This window comes from Cervus canadensis, chromosome 24, assembly GCF_019320065.1.
Source record: "Cervus canadensis isolate Bull #8, Minnesota chromosome 24, ASM1932006v1, whole genome shotgun sequence".
Lineage (NCBI taxonomy): Eukaryota > Metazoa > Chordata > Mammalia > Artiodactyla > Cervidae > Cervus > Cervus canadensis.
In genome coordinates, this window is record NC_057409.1 from 27658884 (window position 1) to 27674340 (window position 15457).

Below are 15457 nucleotides of genomic sequence, written 5' to 3' on the forward strand. Positions count from 1 at the left end.
CGGTTTCCTCCCCACCACTCCTATCCTGGGACTGGAGACCCAGATGGAGATTCTTGGGAGGGGGAGGGACTCAGAACTTGGTTCCCTGGTTAATGGGTGATGGAATTTGCACAAGAGCTGGGCAAAGGTGAAAGGGCTGTGTCCTGCCCCAAATCCCTCATCTCTTCGCTCTGCTTCATTGACACTCCCGCCCCCTCCCTGCTCCAGGCAGCTAACTTCATACAAACTCTGACCTCTTTCTCTCTCTCTCTCCCTACTTAACTCTGGCCCAGGGCGGCCAGGACAAGATAGAAGGCAGGGAGTATGAGCCAGTCAGCCCCCAACGCCATACAGCTCCAGTCTGCGGGTTCCCAGAGCACCCTGGCTCCCCTGCCACGGCCACCTGATGTCCAAAATCCCCCCTCTCATTCTTGGGCCTCTCTGTGCGGGCCTCCTCCCTGGGGCCTCAGCTGTCTTCTGGCTCTGCAGGTAGGAGGCAGAGGTGCCTGGGTTGCTGCTGCTGGCTGAAGAGGGTGTTTGGAGGGTGTAGGTGTGGCATGAGAAACCCTCTGGAAATATGTATTTCTGCCTAATCGCCCGCAGCATATCTTGGTGTTGGCTTCTCTACTCTGCACCTCCCACCTGCTCTTGCTTCAAAGTCTCCCAGCAGGAGGACTCTCTTTCTCCCCTGCCCAGCTCCTGGCTTCCAGCCTCTTTGCATGTGGCGTGTCTACCTCCCTGCAAACTTGGATGGGCAGCAGGTGAGAGGAACTCCCTGGAGAGAAGGTGATAGGGTCCCAGCCGGGAGGCAAGGCTCAGGGAGGCTGGCGACTGCCCCCACATTACCAGACCTGCTGTTCCTACAGGCTGCCTCTTGTCCAGGCTCCATCCTTACAGTTTCTTATCCCCGCCCTGGTGCTGACCAGTCAGAAGTTACCTCTGGCTCTCCAGACACCTGGAAACTGTGAGCATAGAGCAAAGGCACAGGGTGAGGGTGGGGTTGGCTGCTCCTCTGAGCACACAGGTGGATTTGGGTGCAGGGTTGAGATGGGGCAATAATGAAAGGGCCAGGCGCCAACCAGAACTGTAGAGCAGTGGTTCTTCATCCTGTTTCCATCTCTCTTCTCCACGCCCCCAACTTCTCCCAGCCTCCCTTGTGATGCGCCTCTGTGGGGGGCCTGGCTGCCATGGCTTGGAGCTCTGGAACACTTCTATCCGAGAGGTATGTGCTTAGGGATGTGGAGGAGGAGGGCTGGACTAAGAGTGCTCCTGGGGTTGGGGAGGTTCTTGTTTCCATTTTGTAGGAACTGAGATGCTCTAGGGGAAAGAGGTGGTGGTGGGGAACCCCTCCTGGAATTGTTGGTTTTTTTTTTTTTTTTTTTTGCCACACCATGCAGCTTGTGGGATCTCAATTCCCCAACCAGGGACTGAACCTGGTCCATGGCAGTGAAAGCCTGCAGTCCTAACCACTAGGATTCCAGCGAACTCCCTGGAATTAGTTAAGAAGTCCAGGCTGAGGTCACCTTGATCAAGGAGAATGTTTGCTCTTTGTCCTTTTCTCCTCTCCACCAGGTGTCCGGGGCAGTGGTGATCTCTGGGCTGCTGCAGGCCACTCTGGGGCTGTTGGGGGGTCCTGGCCACTTGTTACCCCGCTGTGGGCCCCTAGTGCTGGCCCCCAGCCTGGTTGTGGCAGGGCTCTCTGTCTACAGGGAAGTAGCTCTGCTCTGCTTCACTCACTGGGGCCTGGCATCGCTGTAAGTAAGTCCTGAGAGGCGTGATGCCTGGTGGGCTATGTGGGAGTGGGAGGAGAGAGCTGCTACTCTACCAGTCCAGCAGCTGTCTCAGCAGGGATAACACTTGTGGCTTTGGAATCCAAGACTTTTACTGGATTCATTTAGTCACCTTGGCTTATACCTTGTCTCCCACTGACCCCCAAGATGCCCTCCATCCCTCTCTACGAGGGCATTCTTTTCTGGAGCCCCCTTTCGTGGTATCCTGCCCCTCCCAGCTCTACTCCCTGCCTCAGGGTCAAGCTTCCTCTTGCCCCTAAAGCCCCTTCCCTCTTCTAGGCTGATTGTGCTCATGGTGGTCTGTTCTCAGCACCTGGGCTCCTGCCTGCTACCCCCACGTCCCTGGAGGCCAGCTTCAACCTCTTCAACCCATACTCACATCCTGGCCTTCAGGTTCCTCTCGGTAGGTGGGGGTTTGGGCGGGGCAGTTGGAGTTAGGAGGGCTGGCATGGATTGCTCACTTGGCCCCTACTTGGTTGTTGTCTACCCCTTTAAGAAGGTTGGAAGCTTCTGGGGGAGGGGTTCTTTTCTGAGTCTTGTCCCTCAGGTGCTGATCCCAGTGGCCTGTGTGTGGATTGTTTCTGCCCTTCTGGGTCTCAGCATCATCCCCGGGGAGTTGTCTGCCCCCACCAAGGCACCGTGGTTTTGGCTGCCTCACCCAGGTAGGCTTTCTCCTAGAACTCAGAACCTGCACTCAGGAAGCTTATAATATGTCAGGGAATACAGATACTAATTCAATAGTTACCTAAGTGAATGTAGAGTTGCATGTAGTAGATACAGCAAAGGACATGTACCTGGTATGATGAAGGTTTATAATGGGAAAAATCTGACTTTATTGGAGAGGTTAGGAAAGGCGTTCTTTTTTTAATGGTTTTTATTTTTATTTATTTATTATTATTATTTTTTGACCATGCCACATGGCTTGTGGGATCTTAGTTCTCCATCCAGGGACTGAACCTGGGCCCTCAGCAGTGAGAGATGGAGCCCTAACCACTGGACTGCCAGAGATTTCCCAGGAAAGGCATTCTTGAGGAAGTGATCACTGAGCTGAGATGTGAGAGATGAGTAGGAGCTTATTAGGGAAAGGCAAGAGACAAGAGCATTCTAGGTGGAGAGAACAACATATGCAAAGGCCCTGTGGTGGCCAGCAGCGCAGCAAGTACAAAGGCCTGAAACAAAGGCCAATGTATCTGGAGTGAAAGAAATGATGAAGAGTGTGGTTGTAGATGAGGCTAGAGAAAGAGGTAAGGGTCAGACCAAAGGGACCTTGTAGATCGCAGTAAAGGAATGAATGGGTTTTTACCTTGAGTTTGATGGTTTTGTCCCAAGACATTATCTTCAAAGACAATGGGGCCTTTAGGCTTCTTGTGTCACAGGCTTTTGTAGGCAGGGGGATGCTTCAGACTTGAGTCTGGCCCCAAAGTGGCTCCTTCTCCCTCCCCAGCTGAGTGGGACTGGCCCTTGCTGACACCCAGGGCTCTGGCTGCAGGCATCTCCATGGCCTTGGCAGCCTCCACCAGCTCCCTGGGCTGCTACGCCCTCTGTGGCCAGCTGCTGCATTTGCCTTCTCCACCTCCGCACGCCTGTAGCCGAGGGCTGAGCCTGGAGGGACTGGGCAGTGTGCTGGCTGGGCTGTTGGGAAGCCCCATGGGCACTGCATCCAGCTTCCCCAATGTGGGCACAGTGGGTCTTCTCCAGGTATGTGAACAGGGGTGTGGGGAGAGGAGCTGGAGGTGCAAGAGAGGGAAGGGAACAGATGGCTTGCTGTGCCCAGCCCTCTGTCAGGCTCTTCACAGCGGCCATCTCATTGACAGAGATGCTTAGAAGTTGTGGGGACTAGGAGTGTGAGGGAGACACTAAATCACTACTGAGCTCCTTCTGTGCCTCAGGCGTTTGTACCAGGGCTGAGGTTCTAGAGAGAAAGGAGTCAGATAAGTCCCTGTTCTCTTGAGGACTTCAAGAAAGAGAGAGGCGGACACGTTAGGAGAAAAGCAAATAAGATAATTTCCAAAAGTGATAAGTGCTATTAAGAAAACAAAGCAGGGGCTGGGAAGCGGGTTGAGTAAGAGAGAGCCCTTTAGAATGCTTTTTGGGAGAGTAACATTTGAGTTGGGATCCAAAGGATGAGATGGTGTTGGCCAAGCAAAAGGCTTGAGTGGTCGAGGAGGTGTGTTCCAGTGTCTCTTCATCATGTAGGCTGGACCTCGGCGAGTGGCCCACTTGGTGGGGCTGTTCTGCGTGGCGCTGGGGCTCTCCCCAAGGCTAGCCCAGCTCCTCACCACCATCCCGCTGCCTGTGCTTGGTGAGTGGGCCTGTTCTTGGTGAGCGGATGTCTCGGCAGCACTGGTATTGAACCGGGATCCCTCAGCAGGGCCCAGCTGGTTGCTTGTGGGTGACACCCTTTCTTTCTGAGAAGCCTCCCTAGCATATGGCTGTGAGTATGTGGCAGCTGCCCTCGTTTTCTCAGTCACATCTCGGCCTCCTGACTGGGCTTCTGGGCTCCTGGGCTTTTTGATGGTCTCTGCCCATCACAACCTGCCCCGCCCTATAGTAAGTACTCTGCTGTGCCAGCCCTCTCCCAACCTCTTTGATTACTTCCGGATGAGACAGGTGGGGTGCTGGGGGTGACCCAGGCCGTGGTTCTGTCTACTGGATTCTCCAGCTTCCACTTGGCTGACATTGACTCTGGGAGGAATGTCTTCATTGTTGGCTTCTCCATCTTCACGGCCCTGTTGCTGCCGAGGTGGTTTCGGGAAGCTCCAGTCCTACTGAGCACAGGTGGGAGGAGGGGGAGGGACAGAGGAGTTGCCTGGCAGTGGGCAAGCAAGGGCTCAAGGCTTGAGTTTCTCTGGACTCCAGGCCTCACACCCTTCTCTGGGCTTGGGGATAAATAGTCTGTCCATTTGTTTAGCAAGTATTTACTGAACACCATGCTAGCTTCCTTGGGATACAAAGGTGCCTGTAGATTTACAGTCTAGTAAAAGAGATGAGATGTGTAGAAATGTAACTAGAAAGGTTCAGATAAAGAGCTGTGATGCTCTGCAGTGAGAGAGATGGCTTGTTTTGGAGATGACCCGGGTAACTTTTATGGAGAAAGTAACATTGAGTTGGTCTTGAAGGATGGTAAGATTGAAATGTATTTGATGAGAAGGTCATTACCCACCGAGGAACCACGGTAAACAAAGATGCTGAAGTAGGAAGTCATAGCATATGTCCCAGGAGCAGCAAATAACTTAGTTTGTTAGCTCAGCTCAGCAAACAGCCGTGATTTTAACTGAGGATGGTTTTGCCCCACAGAGAACATTTGCCAATGTCTGGAGACATTTTTGGTTGTTATAAGCAGGGGAGAGGTTACTTGCATTTAGTGGTTACAAAGATGCTGCTACACATCCTATAGTGCCCAGGACAGCCTCTCTCAAACAGAGAAGTATCTGGTCCAAAATGTCAGTAGTACTGAAGTTGAGGAACTCAGGCTAGAGCATAGAAGGTGAAAAGTAGGAAATAAGGCTGGGGATTTTAATACCAAACTTTCCAAAGACAGGGAGCCTGGAATGATCAAAGCATATCTGGAAGGCACATGGATGCTCAGAAGATAGGGTGTTAAGCAGGGGTCCTGTGGGAAGGGTCTGGGTGTGGGAAATAGAGAGCAGGGGGACAAAGTAGGGAGGGGGAGATAGAACAATTCAGAAAGACCTGTCCTCCATCCAGTACTTAAGCTTAGGTTGGAAGTATTAGACCCTTGGTTTTGCATAGCGTCAGAGTCCCCCTCCTGCCTGGTCCCAACCCCTTGTAGGCTGGAGCCCCTTGGATGTGCTACTGCGCTCACTGCTCACAGAGCCCATCTTCCTGGCGGGACTCTTGGGCTTCCTCCTAGAGAACACCATTCCTGGTAAGTTGAGGCCAGGCCCCGGTAGACTGGGGAGTGGCCAGGAAGTCATCACTCCCTGGGTTGGGCAATGACCTGACCACTTTGTCTTTTGCAGGGACACGGCTTGAGCGAGGTCTAGGGCAAGGGCTGCCACCTCCTTTCACTGCCCGAGAGGCTCCGATGCCTCAGAAGTCTAAGGAGAGGGCAGATCAAGAGTACGAGCTTCCTTTCTCCATCCAAAACCTGTGTCCCTGCATTCCCCAACCTCTCCGTTGCCTCTGCCCGCTGCCCCAAGACTCTGGGAATGAGGAAAGAGGGCCCTCTGAGCCCGGAGAGACAGCTGACTTGCTGCCTGACTTTGGGGACCAGTGCCCTCAGCCTAGCAGAAGAGAGTCCCAGTAATTACTAGGATTCCTACTCTGGTTAGTTTAATCCTACCTCCCAGCTTGCTGGAGAACCAGATCGCAGGCGCCACTTTCTCCCAGGGAGAGGATGTACTTGTGTGTCTCACATGGGCTCCCCAAAAGTCTCACTTCCCAATAGGTGTGTTTGCCTTTTCCTTTCTTAGTTAGGCCTATTCTAGAGCAGGGGCTGTGAATGAATGAGTGATATTTTGCCTGTGAACGATCTATACTCAAACCCTAGCATTCACTTAACTGATATTTATTGAGTATCTCCTATGTGTAAGGTCCTGGAAATACAGATATGGATAAGACATGGTCCTTCCCCTCTCAAACACTTATGATTTAAAAAGACATGTAATTACTGGACTTCCCTGGCGGTCCAGTGGTTAAGACTCCGAGTTTCCAATGCAAGGGGTGTGGATTCGATCTCTGGTGGGGGAACTACTAAGATCCCATAAGCTTCATGGTGCATCAAAACAATAACAATAAAAGACATGTAATTACTAACTAAAATCCAAAGTGGAAGTCAGTCTTCAATAAAGATTAAAAGAATGCTATGGGAGCTATGGTTTTTCCAGTAGTCATGTATGTATGTGAGAGTTGGACTATAAAGAAAACTGAGTGCAGAATTGATGCTTTTGAACGGTGGTGTTGGGGAAGATTCTTTTTTTTTTTTTTTTTTTCTTTTTTTTTTTTCTCTCTTTCTCTTTTTTCTTTTTTCTTAAAATAACTGATTCATATCAATGTATGACAAAAGGGGAAGATTCTTGAGAGTCCCTTGGACTGCAAGGAGATCCAACCAGTACATCCTAAGGAGATTAGTCCTGGGTGTTCATTGGAGGAACTGATGTTGAAGTTGAAACTCCAGTACTTTGGCCACCTGATGCGGAGAGCTGACTCATTTGAAAAGACCCTGACCCTGGGAAAGATTGAGGGCAGGAGGAGAAGAGGACAACAGAGGATGAGATGGTTGGATGGCATCACCATCATAATGGACATGGGTTTGGGTGGACTCCGGGAGTTGGTGATGGACAGGGAGGCCTGGTGTGCTGCGGTTCAGGCGGTTGCAAAGAGTTGGACATGACGGAGCAACTGAACTGAAAAAAAAAAAAAAAATGCGAGCAGAGAGGAAGAAACAATAAATTCTGATTGAGGACAGTGGGAAGGACTTTACATAGAAGCAGCACTGGGGCTGGCCTTAAGAGGACTTTGGGTTGTGGAACATGGATGAGGAGAATTTTTCAGACTTGGGTGTCCAGATGGAGTGAAACTAAGTTACACAAGGTACAAGATGAGTTGGATTGGTGATGGAGCATAAGTATGGCGGTGGATGGAGGGAGAAAGGAGGCAGGAGAGGTACAAGATAAGGTCAGACCAGGGGAAGTATGCCTGGGAGACTCATCTCTTAACTAGCGTGCTGGTGGGACCCAAGAGAGAATATCTAGTGAAGTTCAAGCCCCTCATTTTATTTAAAAACAAAACAATAAAAAAGACACGGTAGGGTACGGAAATTTGACTTTCGGTTTTTCAACAAGTCCAAATTCGTGGTCCCCTCTCCTGCATTTCGTCTGGCATTCTTTCTACTCTGCCAGGGCAACTCTGCTGTGCTGTGCTTAGTCGCTCAGTCGTGTCCTACTCTTTGCGACCCTATGGACTGTGTCCAGCCAGGTTCCTCTGTCCATGGGGATTCTCCAAGCGAGGATACCGGAGTGGGTTGCCATGCCCTCCTCCAGGGGATGCATCTTCCCAACCCTGGCCTCCCGCATTGCAGGCCAATTCTTTACTGTCTGAGCCCCCAGGGAAGCTGGGCAACTCTAAGGAGTGCCTTTATTCTTCCACCTCCCTACCAGGGGCTCCGGCCCCGGTAGCCCTCCGCTCGGAGCACTCCAGTTATCAGCTCCTGGGGCCCAGATGTCCCGCCCACATCAGGCCTGGGCTCCGCCCCAGTTTCCCAAGACCCCACCTCCCTGTAGTGGGGGTGGGAAATGCTTCTACTCTAGGCCTTTTCGTTGGCGCGGGCGGGCCAGCCTGCCGCGGGGAGGGTGAGAGCTGTCCCGGCCGCTCACGGTAGGTGGGGTCGAGCTCTAATCCGGGCCAGGGCCGGGGCCAGGCAGTGAGAGACTTCTCGGGCCCTGCGGGCTGGTCCTGGCAATAGCGCCTCCTTCCCCCAAGTGTCCTTCCAGGAGGTACCCGCGCGCGGCCGAGGTTCTGGGCCAGGCCTCCGGGGATGGGCGGGTGGGTGGCGGAGGCCGCGCGTGCGCAGCTCGCCTCCCGGCCGCGGGGCGGGGCTTGTGGAGGTACTCCTAGCCGGCAACTTGCTGCGAGGAAGCAGCCCGTTTTGGGCCTTGTTGCCCCTTGGGGAGTCCCGAGCCATGCCTCACGCAGCCGGCTCTGTAAAAATAGAAACGCGGACTGGAAGGCCTTTCTAGCGAGAGCGAATGGAAACTGACTGCCACCAGGCGGGGCTCTGGGGTGGGGCTGTGGTAAAGTGAGGCAGGGCCCGCCCTCTCCCCGAAGGGTGAGGCGGGGCGGGGTCTAGCCCGGACGTTCGTTGGCGTTCTGCTGCCCTCTGCAGGATGGCGGAGGAACTGCGCCTAGAGGGGCTCATGCCGACCCACCTTAGGCAACCCCACTCCGCTGTTGGCCCTCCGGACCTCCCCTTCCTTCATTCAGTAATTATAACAGGTGTACACTTGACTTCCCTCACAGCTCAGTAGGTAAAGAATCTACCTGCAATGCTGGAGACCCGGATTCGATTCCTGGGTCGGGAAGACCCCCTGGAGAAGGAAATGGTAACCCACTCCAATATTCTTGCCTGGAGAATCCCGTGGACAGAGAAGCCTGGCAGGCTACAGTCCCTGGGGTCACAAGAGTCGAACACGACTTAGCGACGAAACCACCACCACCACACTTGAAGCTAATATAATATTGTAAATCAGCTATACTTCAATAAAAAATTATTAGGAGGAAAAAAAAGAATAATAAACGGGTGAATCTGGTTCATGTGAAGTCATCCTAGAAGGAAATAAAAGCTGAGATATTGAGGCCTCAGAACTGGACGTGTGTGGTGGGAGCAGCTAACTCTAGGTGTAGTGCTGAATTTCTCAAACCTTTTTGGGGGGCTTGTTGACACCCCCCCCCCAGCTGCATTTTAAACTCCTCCCCGCCCACAAAACACCATATAAGTGTGAGCATCTTGAGCATCCTTTCTGAAGTGACAGGCTCAGATAATCAGCCCAATTTTGGTGACTGAGAGTGCACCCTGGGGAGTGCCTAGAAAGGAGAGAAGGGCTTGGTGACTTGCTGTTTGTGATGGACTTGAGGTGTGTGATCTTGGGCAAAGTGGGACTGTGGTCTGGTGAGGACTGTCTTCGTCATTCCCAGATCTTCTCCCAGTAGGAACAGCAGGGGAAATGTGACTGAAATACCATCCTCCAAACAGAAGGCTGTTTGATAAAACAGCCTTTTTATCTGAGGCTGCAGCTAAAAATCACAATACGTGCATTTCTATTTCACCTGCCTAGTGACTGTACAAATTATGTTACAAGACTGCAGTAGGTTATGGTTGGAAGAATAATGGCTTAGATTGAGATGAAAATGACTGGAAGAACGGAGCCATGTTAACCATATTAATGAAATCCAAGGATTTTCATTGTTATCTTTATATTCTTAAAGATCTGCCTCCCCTAACTTCAGTTTGTATTTATAGACTTTCATTTTATCACTTTTTTTTAACCCACAGGAAAAATGATCAAACTGCCTATAAAGTAGCCATAGTTACTGAACATCTGTTAGGTTAAGGCTACACATTTAGTTACTGAAGTGGAAAGATTGGCTTCCAGGATGTTCAGCAGGGCGTGATATCATTGGTGGCAGTGCCTTGGGAGGGGAGGTGGGAGATGAGGGAAGTGGAGTTATTTCATGGTCTCTACCTTTGCTATGTTCTGTATCTTATATTGACTTCTTAGTCATTCAGGTTCTTCTTGAAATGGAGTTGGGGCTTTTCTCTTTGCTTCTGGACATGGAGTTATTAGCTCTTTATTTGACCATAACTGTGGACCTCTTCCCTCCAAATGGGTATATGCATTTATGCACAAATTTTGCTTTTATAAGCAAAATTCCAGAGAACTTACATGCATTGACTCTAGATTAAGAATCCCTGTCTTAGAGAATGTATCTATATTTAGGGGAAAATGTATTTAGGGGACATATAAATATATATATATATATATATATATATATATGCATACAGTAATTTAGGGAATATATATATGTTTAGTGAATATACACACCTCTAGTATTCTTGCCTGGAGAATCCCCATGGACAGAGGAGCCTGGCAGGCTACAGTCAGTCCATAGGGTCAAAAAGAGTCAGACATGACTAAGCAACTAAACACACACACACACACATACACACATATTTAAAATTCTGAGAGCTTCCAGAGTTTTGTTTTTAGATAATGACCAAATAATTTGAGTTTCCTGCTCATGACACTTACGATGTTTTATAAAAAAAGAACAATTTCTTCTCTTTTGGAAATTCTGGGAAAGGATAACACTGACATAATTTATTAGGAATGTGATAAAGATGTGACAAGAATGGTGTAGGTTTCCACATTGTTTTACCATTGGAAAGCAGAAATACTAGTACCCATTTATTGAGGCTTAAATGCTATAGAAGAAGGAGATATTTTACATCCTCTAGGAATTTAATATGAGAAAAAAACTGTCAAAATTCTAGATAGATTTTTAGCGAAAGGACGTAGTAAGATTGATGCTTAGCTTATTACTTATCGGGAGGGTGGAGGAGAGGGGGAAGAAAGTAAATCCATTCCTTCTGTTTTCTTAGGATTTTCACAAAGCATATTTGATACAGAACTGTCTGAGTGGTGTCAGACCTGCAGGACCCTGGAGGCACTTTGCTAAATTAAGACTCTGCTGCAGATGGAGGAACTGGAGCAAGGCCTGCTGATGCAGCCATGGGCATGGCTACAGCTTGCTGAGAACTCCCTCCTAGTCAAGGCGTATATCACCAGGCAGGGCTATGCCTTGCTGGTTTCAGACCTTCAACAGGTGTGGCATGAACAGGTGGACACTAGTGTAATCAGCCAGCGAGCCAAGGTAAGTGTGAAGAGAAGTACTGCTGTGGGTGGCAGTGGACATAATTTCTTCCCTAGTGAAGGTCAGGGAACCTTACCATCTCCCAGCTTGTTGGCCTATAGGTTGCCAAGGAAGGTCAAATCAGGATAAAACAATTGCCACCAGTGTTCTGCACTTCCGCCTCTAACCCTGGGATCTTTCCATATGGGTGTGGGTGTGGGTATATTTCTGTAGTGTATTCAGTAGAAGGAAGAATTGTGAAGTAGGTCAGAATTGTTTTCTTCTTTCCTGTTCTGATGTTTTTATTTTCCCTCACCTTCCTCTTCTTCCTACTTACTGTCTTCTCTTTTAAAAATATGTCTTCATTTACGTTGCTGCATCGGGTCTTAGTTGTGACATGCAGGATCTTTCATTCTGGCTTGAGGTCTTCTCTAGTTGCGGCGTGTGGGCTCCAGAGTGCACGGGCCCAGCAGTTTCTGCACACGGGCTTAGTTGCCCCTCAGCACGGGCCCCTCACTTGCCCCTCAAGTTTCAGGATCTTCCCAAACCAGGGATTGAACCCACATACCCTGCATTGCAAGGTGGATTCTTAACCCACTAGACCACCGGGGAAGTCCCCTGCCCACTGTCTTCCTGTTAACCAGAGCTTTCCTTTGCTATTACCTATGAGGGAGTCCCAGGTGGTGCTAGTGGTAAAGAACCTGCCTGCCAATGCAGGAGACAAAAGATACTTGGGTTCAATCCCTGAGTTGGGAAGGCCTCCTGGAGGAAGGCAAGGCAACCCACCCCAGTATTCTTGCCTGGGAAATCCCATGGACAGAAGAGCCTGGCGGGGTCACAAAGAATCGGACATGACTGAAGTGACTTAGCATGCGTGTACAAGGGAGTCAGTTTCCTTTTAGCATTCTCACTCTGTACAACCCCTGCTGTCTTTTTAGGAGCTGAACAAGCGCCTGACTGCTCCTCCTAAGGCTTTTCTTTGTCATTTGGATGATCTGCTTCGCCCGTTGTTGAAGGATGCTTCTTGCCCTGGCACAGCTACATTCTCCTGTGATCGTGTGGCAGAGGCGCTGATACTACGGGTGCGGAGTGAGCTTTCTGGCCTCCCATTCTATTGGAATTTCCACTGCATCCTAGCTAGCCCTTTGCTGGTAAGTGCAGTTTGAACATGGGGTAGGGAAAGGGGTGCCAGCTGCTCCTTCTTCTCAAAGCTTCTCATCTGAAGCTTTTGGTACTATTTTTTTTTTTTCTTTGTAAACCCCATTTGAAATTCTTCAATTAGAAAACTTTTCTTAACTGGAAAGAAGGCATAAAGGTTTCTTGACCTGTATATCTTTTCCTTACAAAAGAAGCAGAGTTTGGGTCTACATGCTTGACTGGGTATCTTTAGTCATTACTTGATTTATTGAACATTTATTAAGCATCTACTGTGGGCTAATTGTTGGGTGTTCAGATTTAAAACAATATAGCCTATTGGTGGCTCAGACAGTAAAGCATCTGCCTACAATGCAGGAGACCTGGGTTTGATAGATCCCCTGGAGAAGGAAATGGCAAACCACTCCAGTACTCTTGCCTGGAAAATCCCATGGACGGAGGAGCCTGGTAGGCTACAGTCCATGGGGTTGCAAAGAGTCAGACAGAACTATGTGACTTCACTTCACTTCACTTCAGCCTATTTCTGGATTCATAATCTAATGAGAAGACAGACAGAAAGCAGGATAAAGGATGGTATATACGTTGATCAAGATAAGCCCAGGATGACTGAGAAATCTGGAAAGCATTTTTGAAGACAGCTTCTGAGATGAGTTTTGAAGATGAGCAAGAACTAATTGGAGAAAATGAAAAAATCATTCTAGGCAAGAGTGCATTTTGAGAGGAGTGGAGGTGTGTAAGTGTGGGGCAAGTGGGGGAACTTCATGACTGCAGGAAGTCGTGAGAGAAGAGGTAAACAATGGCCAGATCTTGAAAGATTCTAATGAGTTTGGATTTGATCCCAAAGGCAACAGGGATTCATTGAAAAACTTTAAGCAGGGGTTTAACCTTATCCAAGGAGAAGGCAATGGCATCCCACTCCAGCACTCTTGCCTGGAAAATCCCATGGATGGAGGAGCCTGGTAGGCTGCAGTCCATGGGGTCACGAAGAGTCGGACATGACTGAGCGACTTCACTTTCACTTTTCACTTTTATGCCGTGGAGAAGGAAATGGCAACCCACTCCAGTGTTCTTGCCTGGAGAATCCCAGGGATGGGGTCGCACAAAGTCGGACACGACTGAAGTGACTTACCAGTAGCAGTAACCTGATCCAATTTGTCATTTATTAAGATCACTCTGGTAGTAGGGTAGGGTATTTACCAGTGGTGAGTACCTTTCTGAACGTTATCTTGTCTTTTAATCCCCACGACTGTTCTGCAAGGTAAGTATTATTATTGATGTTTTTCAGAGTAGCAAGCTGAGATTCAAGGTAATTTGTCCAAAGTCATCCAGTTTATGAATGAATGAGCTGGAATTTGACTTCCAGCTAGGTCTGATTCATGAGCCCATTTTCAGGGACTTGGGAGATAATGTCCTCTGCTCACTTGTAGCTATCTAGGTCCCAAGAGCTTTTATTTATTTATTTTTATCTTTTGACTGCACTGTACGTCATGTGGGTTCTTAGTTCCCTGACCAGGGATTGAACCCACATACATTGGCAGCATGGAGTCTTAACCACTGAACAGCCAGGGAAGTCTCCCCAAGAACTTTTATTAGTGATTAGTTAGTTGAGAGTGAAGAACTAGTTTAAAGGAATTACTTCTGCTAGTCTTTCTACCCTTCTATATAAACAGAGCTTGTTTCAGCATTAGAGGACAGGATCTTCTGTGGGTGTTTGAAGGTTGGAGTTTATCAGCAGAGAGAACCGAAGACAAGTGGGCATCATTTCTTACCTTCCTTCTTTAGTCTCCCAGAGGTGCTGTGATGCTTTGGCATCAGTAGGGTGATGGGACAAAGTGCTTTTCAATAAACTGTTCTGTTTTCGATCTGGTATTTTTGACCCAAGCTAGACTTGAGTGTTTGGAGAACCACTGCACATTAAGCTGTGTATTTTTAAGGCTCATTGACAGTGCTTAGCAGGTAATAATCACTCACATTTGTTGATTTTAGTTGAGCTTATGAAAATTTCCACCTTGCTTTAGATAGAATTTATGTTTTTGTTCAAAACCCCTGTACCTTTTTCTGAGTAACACCAGGGGGCACTGTTCCCTCAATAATGCTTGTGGCACCAAAACATTACGGCAACCTTGGGGAAGCCCTTGCAATAGCTACTCTTATTTTGTGTCACACAGCCCTGGAAATTCAGACAAGTGAGACTGGAGAGGCAGTTCTCGTTGGAAGCTTATGAGCTCTAATAGTTATTTCTTTCAACAGAATACAGTAAGGGATACTTGTATAATGATAGTATAATGGAAAGTAATATGTTAAGAACACTTAGCTCTCCTAGGCAAATCCCTCTAGTTGGAGAACGGCAATTTAAAAAGAGACAGCAGTATTTAGAGTTGAATGAGTCTTGGTTGGCCATGAGGAAAGCAGTTTATTAATAATTATGCTTCAAGGTATATTATTCAAAGAAGAAGAATGCCATCTCAGGGAAACCCCTGTACCTGAGAAAGCTTTATAAGGGAAAATTTAGAACCAGTGGACACGGGCGAGGATGTAGGTGGATTCTATTTCAGGCTTGTATGTGTCTGTGAGGTCACACAGTCATAATTTTTGTTTGTTACTCATTCTTGTCATAGTTCTTATTTAATTCTTTTTGAATGAGTAACTCATGCCAAAGGCAAACACTTCAAATGGCATTTAAGGGTATGTCGTTAAGAAATCGGTCTACTTTCTATTCCCTTCCCAGTCCCTCATTTTCCTTTTCTAAAACAACTACTGCTATTACGTTCTTGTGAATTCTTAAGGAAAGCTACATATATGTTTGTGTGTATGTATCTATACACTTATGTATGAATATATGTATATATATGAATATACTCACACAGTCAGATACACATCTTTGGATATGTATGTATTTTCACAAATGTGAACATGCTGTTCAGTGTCCAGGTCCTTGCTTTTTTCACTTACTTTTAGAACTTGGAAATCATTCACAGTAATACATTTAGAAGACGTGCCTTAATATTTTTTTAATGGCCACATAGCATTTTGATGAATGAATATATCAACATGTATTTAGTTGATCTGCTGCCAATAGACACTTATACTGTTTCCATTCTTTTGTTGTTGTATGTAATAAACACCCTTGTATTTACTTTTTCTATGTGTAAATGTGTGAG

General features: G+C 48.1%; 2 protein-coding genes across 5 annotated transcripts in view; both read left to right on the forward strand.

Moving 5' to 3' along the window:
- Nucleotides 1-64: 64 nt before the first annotated feature.
- SLC23A3 (solute carrier family 23 member 3) lies at nt 65-6598 on the forward strand. 3 transcript variants are annotated; one of them, XM_043445009.1, is made up of 12 exons: nt 107-468; nt 676-740; nt 846-943; nt 1128-1201; nt 1552-1733; nt 2049-2172; nt 2317-2431; nt 3214-3467; nt 3966-4071; nt 4380-4547; nt 5563-5658; nt 5753-6598. In XM_043445009.1, exons 1-12 carry the CDS (start codon nt 304-306, stop codon nt 6037-6039), a joined length of 1734 nt encoding a protein of 577 aa, XP_043300944.1. In that variant the 5' UTR covers nt 107-303; the 3' UTR covers nt 6040-6598. The 3 variants fall into 3 exon arrangements, with proteins under 3 accessions (XP_043300945.1, XP_043300944.1, XP_043300943.1); XM_043445008.1 differs by having other exon boundaries at nt 113-468; nt 583-740; XM_043445010.1 differs by lacking the exon at nt 3214-3467 and having other exon boundaries at nt 65-468; nt 583-740; nt 2080-2172; nt 2386-2431.
- A 1377-nt stretch (nt 6599-7975) lies between these two features.
- The window catches only part of NHEJ1 (non-homologous end joining factor 1), an 89978-nt gene continuing 82496 nt past the window's right edge, over nt 7976-15457 (forward strand). The window contains exons 1-3 of one of the 2 annotated variants that reach the window (XM_043445463.1): nt 7976-8108; nt 10891-11162; nt 12080-12292. In XM_043445463.1, coding sequence (XP_043301398.1) covers nt 10986-11162; nt 12080-12292 — 390 coding nt within the window. In that variant the 5' untranslated portion in view covers nt 7976-8108; nt 10891-10985. The remainder of the gene's footprint in view (nt 8109-10890; nt 11163-12079; nt 12293-15457) is intronic. The other variant, XM_043445464.1, reaches the window with a different exon arrangement.